Here is a 12,960-nt window from a genome sequence, read left to right as displayed (position 1 = left end):
GTGTGTGTGGGTGATAATAATTTTTTAGACAATTAGGAATTTTTCAATAATTTGATAATTAATTAATTTGTTTTTCTTTAATTAATTAACTTTTTCAACAATCATTATTATTTTCATTCTAATTAAATTTGATTAATTTAAGTAAAATTTTTTTTTTTTTGTTTTAAACATAAAAACAATGAATAAAATTGAATACGACAGGTTTCTGTTTCTGTTTTAATAATAATAATAATAATGATAATCAATTTGACTGACTCAGGTAAAGTAGTAGTTGTTGTTGTTGTTGATTTATAATTATTATTATCATTCACTATCATTTAACAATAATAATAATAATAATTTCTTTTCTTTTTTCTTTTGAAATAGACAATTAACCGCTGCTGCTGTTGTTTTATTTATTTATGCTCTTCTGAATATAATATTCTGTGATTGATAGGGTAATTGTGTGTATGGTGATGTGGTGGGTGTTTTTTTTTGTGTACAAATATATGGGTTAGGTGTAGTAATATATTGTAATTTTATTTTCATTATTATTATTATTATTATTATTATTATTTGAAGTTTGCATTGAAAAAAAATTTTTGATGTCTAATAATAAGTCTCTAATTCGACCCAACCACCAGGATTGCGACGTAAAATGAAACGACGAATTTCATCATAGACAAAAATCAATAATGAAAATGGAATCGGCACTAGCCACCAGGTGAATCTAAGTTTGAATTTGAATGGAAAAAAAGAATTAGATATCATGATGGATGATGATGATGGATATGAAGATGTCAAAAAAAAACAATTGATTTAAAAATTCAAAAAGACTTACTTAAGAGGATATAATCGAAGTAGGATAGGCATGCCTGGGCAGTATGAAAGGAAAGCAGCCAATGCAGTCTCGAACACAAGGCCAAAGTTGAGCACATGATTTCTGTAAAATTAAATAAATGATTGCCATACGATTATTTTTTTGGTGATTAGTGTACTGTGTAACAAAATTTGAAAAAAAACATTTCTTACTTCATTTTTTGATGAACAAGTGAATTTCTTCGTGTTTTGCAGATAATCAAATCAGCCCATTGTACAACGACGATGGCCACAAAGAAAGCAGTATGACAAGTGTATTCCAACTTTTTACGGGCATGATAAGTCTAAATTAAAGTTTTTTTTAAAGATTTGAGATTGATAATCACATTATGTAAAATCAACAACAAAAAAGCATACCCATTCTTGACCAGATGCATCTTCAAGATCATTAACACCTTGTGAATCCCATTTTTCACGTAAACCGAAAAGCATCCAGCCCCAGAAACCATGCTCAGCCATAATGATGAAATATGAAAAGAAACCGGCTGCAGCTTGAATCATACCAATTTGACCATATGATACTGAAATAAGACGTTCATTTACCAATTTATCATGTTGTGGATCACGTGGTTGACGTTTCATGATATCAGATTCAGCCTATGGAAAAAGTATTTTTACATTTCATTATGAATAATAATCAAAAAGTAGAAAATTTACCTGTTCATAAGCGAGTGAGATAGCGGGAACCATATCGGTACCTAAATCAATACAAAGAATGGTAACAGTACCCAATGGTAATGGTGTATTGAAGATGATAAAGAATAGGAAAGGCGAAATTTCCGGAATATTTGATGTCAATGTGTATGCGATCGATTTTTTAAGATTGTCAAAAATCAAACGACCTTCTTCAACACCGGTAACAATTGATGCAAAATTATCATCCAACAATATCATGTCAGCAGCCTGTTTTGATACATCTGAACCAGCAATACCCATAGCAACACCAATATCAGCTTTTTTCAATGCAGGTGAATCGTTTACACCATCACCAGTTACAGCTACAATGGCACCTTGTCGTTGACAACCTTCAACAATAATCAATTTTTGTTGTGGTGATGTTCGAGCGAATACAATTTCAGCATGATGTCGTAAAACTTCATCGATTTCTTCCGATGTCATATCTTTCAATTCTTGACCATGAATAACAGCAGCTTTAGCATCACGTGGATTAACATTTTCAACCGGGATGTTCAAACGATTAGCAATATCTTCAACAGTTTCAGTACCTAAAAGTTCATAGAATACAAAGGTGGTTACAAAAAAAAACATTCAAAATGATCATTATTTACCTTCCGAAATAATTCCGACAGCTTTAGCAATAGCTTTAGCAGTGATAGGATGATCACCAGTAACCATAATAACTTTGATACCAGCCGAACGACATTTAGCAACAGCATCAGGTACAGCAGCACGTGGTGGATCAATCATAGAGATCAAACCTAAGAAACGAAGATTATCCAATGGGAAATTAGCTTCATCAGCATCAAATGGATATCCTTTTGGAAATTTATCAACTGGCAATGGAAGATCGCAAAAACCAATGACACGTTCACCGAGACCACCCAATTCCAAATAAGCAGTGTTAAATGCATCTTTCAATTCATCATTCAATACTTTTTCTTCGCCATTAATAAAAATGGTACTACAACGATCCAAAATACGTTCAGGTGCACCTTTCATGCACAACAAATAGCCACCGGTTTCGGGAGAATCGTGAATGGTAACATGATATTTGTTGGTCGAATTGAATGGAATTTCACAATTTTTTTGATTTTTTCGTCTAAAATCCATTACATTTCCCAAAGCAATTTCCATACATTTAAGGATAGCGCTTTCTGAAGCATCACCAGCACATTCACTGTAGATTAATGTAAAAAACAAAAATTTCATCAATCAATTGATTATCGAATAAGAATTTATGAATATAATTACCGTTTCAAGATTGGTATATTTTCCTGATTAGCTTTGAATTCGGCACGACTGCACAATGTTGCTGCACGTGATAATGCTTTCCATCCGGGTGAACTTTTATCATATGAAACACCACTTTGATCTTCAGTAGTATCGGCTTCAATAATATGATTATCAAACCACATATGAGCAACGGTCATACGATTCTGTGTCAATGTACCAGTTTTATCCGAACAGATTGTTGATGTTGAACCCAATGTTTCGACAGCTTCCAAATTTTTAACCAAACAATTTTTGCTTGCCATACGTTTAGCCGTCAATGTTAAACATACAGTTACAGTGGCCAATAAACCTTCAGGGACGTTAGCGACAATAATACCGATTAAAAAGATAACAGCATCCAACCAATGATAACCCAAAATAAATGCAATAATAAAGAATGTTACACCCAAAAATACAGCGACACCGGTAATAATATGAATAAAATGAGCGATTTCCTTGGCAATTGGTGTTTCTCCCATTTCTAAACCGGAAGCCAAATTAGCAATACGACCCATAATAGTACGATCACCAGTATGGATGACACAACCGATAGCAGCACCTTCAACACAATTTGTAGAAAAGAAAGCCAAATTTCTTGTTTCCAATGGATTGTCACTTGTCAATTCGGGTGATCGGGTTTGTGGTTCAGATTCACCGGTCAATGATGAATTATCTACTTTACAGCCATGAGCTTTGATAATACGAATATCAGCTGGAATACGATCGCCACCTTTTACTTCAACAATATCACCGATAACAACTTCTTCGGCTGAAATTGTATGTTTCTGTCCTTCACGTATAACCGTTGCATATTGTGGCACCAATGATTTAAATGATTCCATAATAGCTGATGATTTAGCCTCTTGATAATAGGAGAAAATACCGGTAATAATGACGACAACAGCTAATACAACACCAAGATAAAGATTATCTGGTGCTGGTTCATCTTCGGACGTTGCTTGAATTGCATAGGCGAAGAAACAAAGAAAAGCGCCGATCCATAGCAGCAGTGCAAAACCACCGAATAATTGTTTACAGAATTTTACCCATTCGGGTGTTGTCTTTGGCGGTGTCAATGCATTTGGACCGTCACGTAATAGTACTTCCTTGGCTCGTGCTGGTGTAAGGCCATGATCAGGATGTGTTCCAAGACGACTATAAAGTTCACCTAAAGTGATCTTATGTTCGTCCATAGACACTTCCTGTTTCAATTCATCAAGATTTGTTTCCTTCTTTGAGGATTTATTTCCCTATATTTTATAAGAATTAAAAAAAAGTAAAATATTAACATCATCAATTAGAAATTAGTGAAAAATAAGACAAAAAAGACAATTAAATAGAATCCCGAATTTACCATTTTGAATGATTTTTTATCACAATTACAAGTAAGGTGAAAAAAATTCAATTAGACATAGAATAATTGTTGGCTGATGTAGATTTTGGTGGATTCTAGTTATTTTTTTTCTTAGAAATAAATATTTGGATTGTGGATTGATCCAAAAATTGGATTCACAAACAAACACACACAACGCTTTTTTTCTGAAACAAAATTCAATCGAACGCTAATTTGATAAACAGAAAAAAAACATTGAAAAGAAATAAAAGATGAGATGAGAAAATTGAAATTCAATTAGATAAAATTAGTTATTTGATTTTGTTTTTTGTTTTTTCATTTGGTTACAATTAGTTCACATTCAATTAAGGTAAAATCTGACACGTTAACCGGATTTGTATGATGCACAATGCATTAATATTGGTTAGATTTTTTTACCCGCAGTTACCTCTCAGGTTACAACTACTAATATTAGTTTATAATTAATAAATAATTTTATTACATGTTATATAATAATGTAATATAAACTAAAAAAAAACTATTTTTGTTTTGGTTTATAATTTTTGTTTTGAATCTCTCAGATTCAGATTGAATACAATCTCTATGTGGCAATCAAAACAGTGTTTTTTTTCATAACCATGTTAACAAAAAATGGATTATAACAAGCATCTATTATGGATGGTCAATCATCAATCATAGAAACAATGTTTACACATATATAGAACAAGAATTGTATATTCATGTTACATTTAAAAACATAAACACATAAACGCTGTTATGGCTGATAATGAAACTATTCAATATGAAAGCAAAGCATTATGAATGTTTATGGATCATTATTATCATCATTATTTGCAAGCGAATATTAGGCAAAACTAGTGAAAACATTTTTTTGAAATGAAAATACACAAAAAAAAAAACAAATACAAATTTCACATCACAAACAGACACACACACCTACGACAACGATGAAGACAACCAACAACAAACAAGTGTTCGAGATGATATTCTCTGATGTATCATGTTTTTATATATCGACCAGAAAACAAAAAATTCGAATCGATAATCATGATGATGATGATGATGATAGCGAAAAATCATAATAACAATAATTCATAGAAGCATTAGAACAGTAATAATAACCATTATCATCATTTATTTTCATTTTCCAAATTCACCCTCCAACCTATACGCCCTTCCCGTTAATATCCCGTTATTTTCTTTTTGAAAAAAAATTTTTTTGTTTCAACACCTATTCTCTCTGAATATACCTATGTATTACGAAAAAATTACTATTGAAACAAAAAGCAAAAATAGCTTTGATTTATGATGATGGTTGATATTTCGTTCGTGTATTGGCATGAGAATTAAATAGATATCTAGAAAACAAAAAATGATTGGCAATGATATTTTTGGTTTTTGAGGATCCTATCTAAATTATGTTATGTTATTATTACTACTTTTATTCAACTACTACTGCAAATTATCATTATCATTATAATGCTACTGGATTTCATTTTCTTTCCCCTCCTTTCCCTTTCCAATCAATTATTCAATTGAAATGAATTAATATTTTTGTTTTCAATTCAAATGCACATCCGCCGTTGTCTTTGTTGTTGTTTCCATCATCATTTGTTGTTTCATTACAAAAACAAAAAATTCAAAAAAGAGAAAGAGAATGACATGACAAAAAAAAAGATGAAAAAGAAATTATTAAAGTAATACAAACATTTTCATTTTCAGTTATGATCTTGTTCGATGTCAAAATTGTGTCATTCTCATCACATCGACAATATACATTTGGATGACATAGAGACACACACATACAGTCGAAACTTTTATCGTTGGATACTTTTAGATGCTTAGATTGTTACAAATATCTGTATGTGTGTGTGTGTGTGTAAATTGTCACTAGGGACACGAAACAATAATGTACTAAAAATGATAATAAATCCCCATCAATAATTGCTAGTTATAACTGGTTCGATTCAAACAAAAACAAAAGAAAAATGTATTCAATATTCAGATTGATTTTTCTTTTCCAAAAGAAAAAAGATGATCATCATTGAATATTGATAAAAATGGACATTACATTGAGAATTATCTGTTGCTGCTGCTAGTGGTATGAATTTTCAATTATTTTTTTCCTTGTTTCAATGATAAAAGTAACAAAAATGAATGTCATGTCATGTCATAGTTATAATTACAATTTATTATCATATCATCATTGTCATTGACTACAAATGAAACTGTGAAAAAAAACAATCTTCGAGTTCAATAAGACAAACAAATGTGGAGGGGGAGAAAGAGAAAACGGAAGATATGACAAAAAATATGGGTGACATAGGTGATTATAGAAAAAAAGGTACAAGGTGTCCTGAAAAGAAGTGAAAAGTAAAAAACAAAGACGATCCTCAACCATAACACTACCTGGCATAATTTTAGCTAATTAAAAAAAGAGATAATTTTTCAACAAAAAAAAAATTTAAAAAATTAGATGCCATTCTTCTGTACATTCAACAACAACGAGAAAAAAAATTGAGATAGATCAAACCGGATCCAGTCGACTGTTTGTTCACAAACAAACGAAAAAAAAATTAATTCAGTAGCAGCCAGGTAATATGAGTTTTCAAAAAAAAAAGTTTCAATTTTAATCTTTTCAACAACAAAAAAAAATTTCATTTAAAAAAAATTCTCAACAAAAAAAAAAAGATCATTTTCATTGATTTGTCTGTTTGCAGTGTTTTTTGGTTTGCTCAGACATTCAATAATGATTGATTCTACATATAGAATGAATGTTTATAGATCATTATTTTGATCAAAAAAGAATCAATGAAGAAAAAAAAAGAATTCTTAAATATCATAGGCCAATTATGGCCTGATATTCAAACAAGCAAACAAATAGAAGTTTTATTCAAATTCTTTCCTCGGTATTTTTTTTTAGCCCATATAAACAAAGTATATTTTCGATAACAAAAATCGATTGATGTTGAATGAAAAAAAAAGAAAATTCAATATTTAAATAAAGAAAATTGTGAAATCGAGATTCGCACACCTTTGGGATTGAATTTTGATTTGAATAGCACAAAAAAATTAATTGAATGGATAACACAAGCTCAAAGAGTAATAAATAAATATTAAAAAAAAATTCTATCGGATTCTTTTCATTTCATTTCATTGAATATATGATATTCAAAGTTGAATAATAATAATAATGAAGAATTTTCTTTTACAAATCCATCTTTGTATGGTTTGTGTTTGTTCATTGTACCGTATGATTATCATCATCATAATATTTATTCATAATCACAGTGAGAGAGAAAAAAAAGTAAATTATATTCATACAGATTCTCTTTTTTTAACAACAACTTTTTTTTGATAAAACTTTTTAACTACTAAAAAAATCGTTTTCGTTTTTGTATATTTTGGTTAATTTCAAAAGAGAGAAAAAAATGAATGAAAGAAAATAATTTAAAATATCAAAGGTTGATTGATTGTTTTGTATACCGAAAGAGAGAGAGAGAGAGAAAAAAAAAACATAATAAACGTTATGAATATTCCAAAACAAGCAAAAAAAAGAAAACACAATGAAAATTCTCTCTCAAATCCAAACTTCGAAAGAATATCATGAACATCATTTGAATTATATTAAGGATGAAAAAAAACATATTCTTTTCTTTTACTTCTTCAAATAAAAGTTTTCTTTCCGAAAGAATTCTTAAGCAACAACAAAAAAAAAGCAAAACGGGACGCAAGGGAATCCAACGGAATGATGAAAAGAAAAGAAAATTAATAAAAATAACAAACAACAAAAAAAAACTAAACTAGAAAAAATGGAACAATAAATATAATGACAAACAAACAAACAATGATTTCAAAAGATTCGTTCATTCATTTCAGAATCTTGAAAAAAAATCACTTAAAAATATGGTCGAATGAATTTTTTTTTCTTGATGATGGAAAATTGAAAAATTTAGCCCATCATGTTTAATTTTTGTTTGTTTTTGTTGTTGCTGTCATTTATTGTTCGCATATTTAATAATCATCATTCTGAATTTAATGTTTTTTCTGTTGTTTTGTTTTGTTTGGTTCTGTTTTGGTTTCTTCAAATCAACTCTTGACTTCATGTGTGTACTCGGCAATTTTCTTTTTCCACCCAAATTTTCTTTCGTCTTGAATCATTTCATTTGCAAAGTGTTTTTCTGCTTTGTTTTGTTTTGTTTGCGCTGTCACATTCGTTCCGTATTAGATCCGTTCCAATTCGTTTGATTCAAATCAAAAGAAATGCAAAACGGTTTCTTTTTTCGATTCGAGTTTCGTTTTTTTTCTGGCATTTTTAATTCGAAATGAAATGTCAACACTATTTTTGGTTTTTTTTTCAAAATTGAATCAAATTTCAAATACAAAGCAAAAAGTATTGTTAAAAAACGTCAAACGAAAAGCAAACAAACACACTATGAATCTGAATTTAATTGTGTCATATCAATTCAATGAAATTATTTCGTTCATTCATGCAAATGATCGATCAATTGGAACAAAATTTTACAAAATCAAAAAAAATGTCAAATTATTGAATAAAAAAATGATCAAAGTGCTGCCATCTTTTATTCAATTCATTCAGTTTTCGGGGTCATTTTCATTTGACATTCAGAAAAACAGAATTCAATGTGTGTTCATCATCATTCTGGTTTGGTTTTTATTTTTTTTCGGTTGTCAATTCATTATGAAATGTTGCTAATACCATCATACTATATATAACTAGAAAAAATGCTTATGTGTGTGTATCATCATCAAAAATGTTTATTATCATTAATTTTTCTTTATGTATGTTGGTGTTTGTTTGTGTAACAATGACAGAGAAAAGACATGTGTCGTTTGCGAAACAAGGAAACAAAATAATAATAAGCAAAAATTCAATTAATTTTTTTTTCATCATTCTCCCAGCCAAATGGAACTAAAAAAAACTCTGGGAATTCTTTGTGTATATGTCATCAGTATCATTATCACAAACAAATAAAAAATGATGATAATGATGATGGATCAGAGAAATTGAAATTGAATGAATAATAACAATAAAAAAAGCCTAAAGGTTAGGCAAAGTAAAGATTTTTTTCAATTATTTTTTTAAAATTCACCTTTTGGCATTTAAAAATGAAACTTTAGAGCCCCGAAAAAAAAATCCATTAAAATCACGGACTAACTTTCAAAAAAAAATTATGAAATCTGTGATGCCGAACAAACAAACAAAAAAAAAGAGGACCAGAAATTCATCATCACATCAACAACAACAACAACAAAAATTGTCATTTCAAGAATCGATGATTATAATAATTGGAATTTTCTCTTTCTTCTAAATTATCATATCATATTCATATTCTCATTTCCACTATTATTATGGGAAAAAATTCTTCCATATTGAAACTATATGATTATCATAAATGTTCTCAATTCAGATTCATCCCCAGTTGTTCGTAATGATGATGATGATGAAGATTACCAAACCAAAAACTGATTGCATGTGCATAGTGTTTGAGTGTATCTTATAATATGCAACAAAAAAAGCATCCCTCTTCAGTTAGTTTAGTCAAAAGGTTTCTTCTTTGTTGTTCTATTTTTGGAAACAAAAAAAAAAAAAAAAAAAATCCGAAACCATGAAAAATGTAAAACAAAAAACTTTAAATCTAAATTTAGTCGGTTTTGTTTCGGATTTCAAAGCGAAAAGAATAAACCGGATTTTTCTTTTGCGAAAGAAAAGGAGTTTAATATAAAAGTTATGATTCCTTGTTACATATGAAGCGCGAAAAGAAAATAGCTAAATTTAAAATGTGAACACCGAAAAAAAATTGACATTTGAAGAAAAAGAAAATAAACCAACAAAGAAGAAAACATTCTCGATTGATGAAAAAAAAGCCGGCTTTATTAAAAAAAAAGAGAATCATTTTGTTTTTGTTTTTGTAAACACAAAAACAAAACCTAAAGTCTCAAATGTAAAAATTTTTAATATAAAAAAAATTCTCGTTATCGTCGGGTGTGTGTGTGTGTTTTTGTTTATATTTAACTAGCTATTGCTATAACAGGGAATCAAAAGAATATCAAAACACTTTTATGTAAAGAAAAGCCAAACATGTAGGAAAAATTCGTTCCAAGAAAAAAAAAGTGTTGTCGATTTTACAAATTACAATTGAAACTAAGCATGTCAATTATGTATTGACATTACAGTTTTGTTTGTTTGACAACCGATAATTACATCCAATATAACAGAAAAAAAAACAAACAAGAAAGAGGTGGACAATAAGGATAATCAAGGTGATTGAAAAGTTTTAGCAACGATAACATTCAAAACAAAACAAAAAAAAAGGGAAACATGCATGATTGAATCGATTTATAATCATCCATGAATTGATTGATTGATTGATTGTGTTTTGAATTTTTTTTTTGGCTATTCAAAAAAATCAGTGAAATCTAACCTTGATCAATTTGAATTTAAAAAATTAATGAAAATCCTATTTCATTCGTGTCGCAATTGAATTAAATCAATCCATGTATGATTCCTGACAGAATCTGATGAATGAATCAAAAACGAAAATCATTCTGAATGCCTTTGGCCAAAATAACCCAACCAACATGAACTGCAAACAAACTCTTTCAAATGATAAAACAAACACATTTTTAATAGTATTTTTTAATCGCAAACATTTGATTTTCAAAAATTTCAATAACAAAATTTTTTCAATAAAATTCCCATTAATGAATTTTGGTAATTTTTTTCAATACAAAATTATCTATGACGAAATTAGATTAATATTTGATATTTTCTCATATTCAATCCGTAAGCAAAAAAAACAAGAATTACAAAGAATCGATCCAAAATCATTTCTAAAATTAGAAATTCTTTGAAAATATAATAAAGAAAATCAATAGCAATGACAAGAAAAGGAGAAAAACGGATCAAAAGATAAAATCAACAACAACAAAAATCATTCGTGCCGACGGCAAATAATCGAAACAAAGTGATCGGAAATTCAAAGACCGAAAAAGAAATAAAACAAAATAATAATTACAAACAAAATTACACATGAACAATGACCATCTATTCATTCATTCATTCATTTGATTAATGAATCAATGATTTTTATATAGAAATAGACGAAAATGTCAATTGAAAAGTAAATCAATCAATCAATCAATCGGGAAAGCATCAATAATCAAACAAATAATTTTCGCTTTTTGTTTTTCATGATTTCTGTTAAACATGATGATAAATTCAATTACTGATAATTAAATTGATTGAAGAAAAAAATCAATCAAAATAACTGTTGATTCTATTTTGTTTCGTGATCATCATTGAAATTCGGTAATATTTTTTTTATATAAAGATCTTGTTTCAAGAATGATTAATTTGATTTTTACATTTTCCACTTGGTTAAAATGTCAAATGACATTACCATATGTGGATGTTTAAAGTAAATAATGCTCTCTTTGTTTGTTTGCTTGCTTTTGTTTTTGTTTTTTTGTTGATACGAGTAATTCTTAATGGTGAAAAACAAACCAATTGTAATCCTATCGAAATGGTATTTTGTTTTTGATGGCCTTTTTTTCTGGAATTATGAATGACATTATCAATGTTTGTTTTGTTTTGAATCAACACAACGAAAAAATGACAACAAAAAGCATCTCAGATAAGCGACGAAAAGATTTGCCATGCGAAAAAAATGACCCATATATTCTATACCAAAAGGAGCGATATTTGTTTCGGTTCAAAATTCTTATTCTCGGTACAAAATTTGTTTGTTTGTTTGTTTTTTTTTCAAGAACTGAAATTCGAGAAGAAACTTTTTTTGTTCATCTCGTTGGAACAAAACAAAACAAAAAACAATGAGCATTTTTTTGAAAGCTGCTAAAAAGCTGAAACAAAAGTTGAAAGTACATTGTGAAAGTATTGAAAAATGTAAAAAAAAATTGATTTTTTTTTTGTTGGAACAAAAATTGTTTATCTTCAGAATTTAATTAACATCACTCTTTTTTTTCTGTATGGCAAAGAATATGTGAATAAGTAGAATTCTGTCAACAATGTCAAATTGTTAGAATGAAAAATTTTTTTTTCAAGTTGACAAGCAAGATTCAAAATCATATTTTTTTTGTTTTTTTGGTTCTGGAAACAAAATGTCAATTTCAAATAAACTGGTATATAGAGTTTTTGGATTAAACAGACCAATTAATGATGTGATTTGTTTTGGTTTGTTTGTTTGTTTGAGATTTTTAAGCTGTCAAAATTTCAAAAAAAAAAGAAAATAATCTCATTATGTTTTCGTATAAAATATTGCTTCTACCGAAACAAATAATAAATTCGGGATTCTTTCCAAAAACAAATAAATATACATCCAAAATAAATAATAATAAACTTACGTTTACTTTGGCCATTTTGTTTTGTGTTATTTATTTGATTTGATATTCAATACTATTATGGACCAAAATGGTATGTTGTGTAATATTCTGTTTTTTTTTTTTTTTTTGTTATTCAAATTGGTCGAAATCGGATGTTTTCAATGATACTAATGATGATGATGATGATGGATTAATGATTTTTTTTTTTGAATTGATGATTACACACAACACAACAAACACTGAATTTGATTAAAAACTGATGATTAAAAATAGAAAAAATTGTATCGATTATGATGATGTTGATGATGATGTTGATGATCGGATGCAGCTCAGTTCAATTCAGTGTTGTGTGTCTTTAGGTCACCGAAGAGTTTTTTTTCTTTTGGTTAAAACTTTACTCTACTTAGACACACAAACACACAGACACAGAA

At 28.7% G+C, this 12,960-nt stretch overlaps 1 protein-coding gene across 1 annotated transcript; it reads right to left on the bottom strand.

Annotated features, from left to right (window-relative positions):
* Positions 1-378: 378 nt before the first annotated feature.
* On the bottom strand, positions 379-12,701 carry LOC113798706 (sodium/potassium-transporting ATPase subunit alpha-like). Its single transcript, XM_027349274.2, has 8 exons — positions 12,551-12,701; positions 2,791-4,061; positions 2,148-2,716; positions 1,516-2,084; positions 1,216-1,455; positions 1,012-1,142; positions 821-922; positions 379-709 (listed from the first exon to the last, which is right to left on the bottom strand). The coding sequence occupies exons 1-8, from the start codon at positions 12,563-12,565 to the stop codon at positions 589-591; spliced, it is 3,018 nt and encodes a 1,005-aa protein (XP_027205075.2). The 5' UTR covers positions 12,566-12,701; the 3' UTR covers positions 379-588.
* Between the last annotated feature and the right edge of the window lie 259 nt (positions 12,702-12,960).

This window comes from Dermatophagoides pteronyssinus, unplaced genomic scaffold (assembly GCF_027571235.1).
Source record: "Dermatophagoides pteronyssinus isolate colony J.1.1.1.1 unplaced genomic scaffold, Derpt_VIB-CSIC_2022.12 sq0004, whole genome shotgun sequence".
NCBI lineage: Eukaryota > Metazoa > Arthropoda > Arachnida > Sarcoptiformes > Pyroglyphidae > Dermatophagoides > Dermatophagoides pteronyssinus.
The sequence above is the reverse complement of the archived record's forward strand: the minus strand, read 5'-3'. Positions and strand labels throughout refer to the sequence as shown.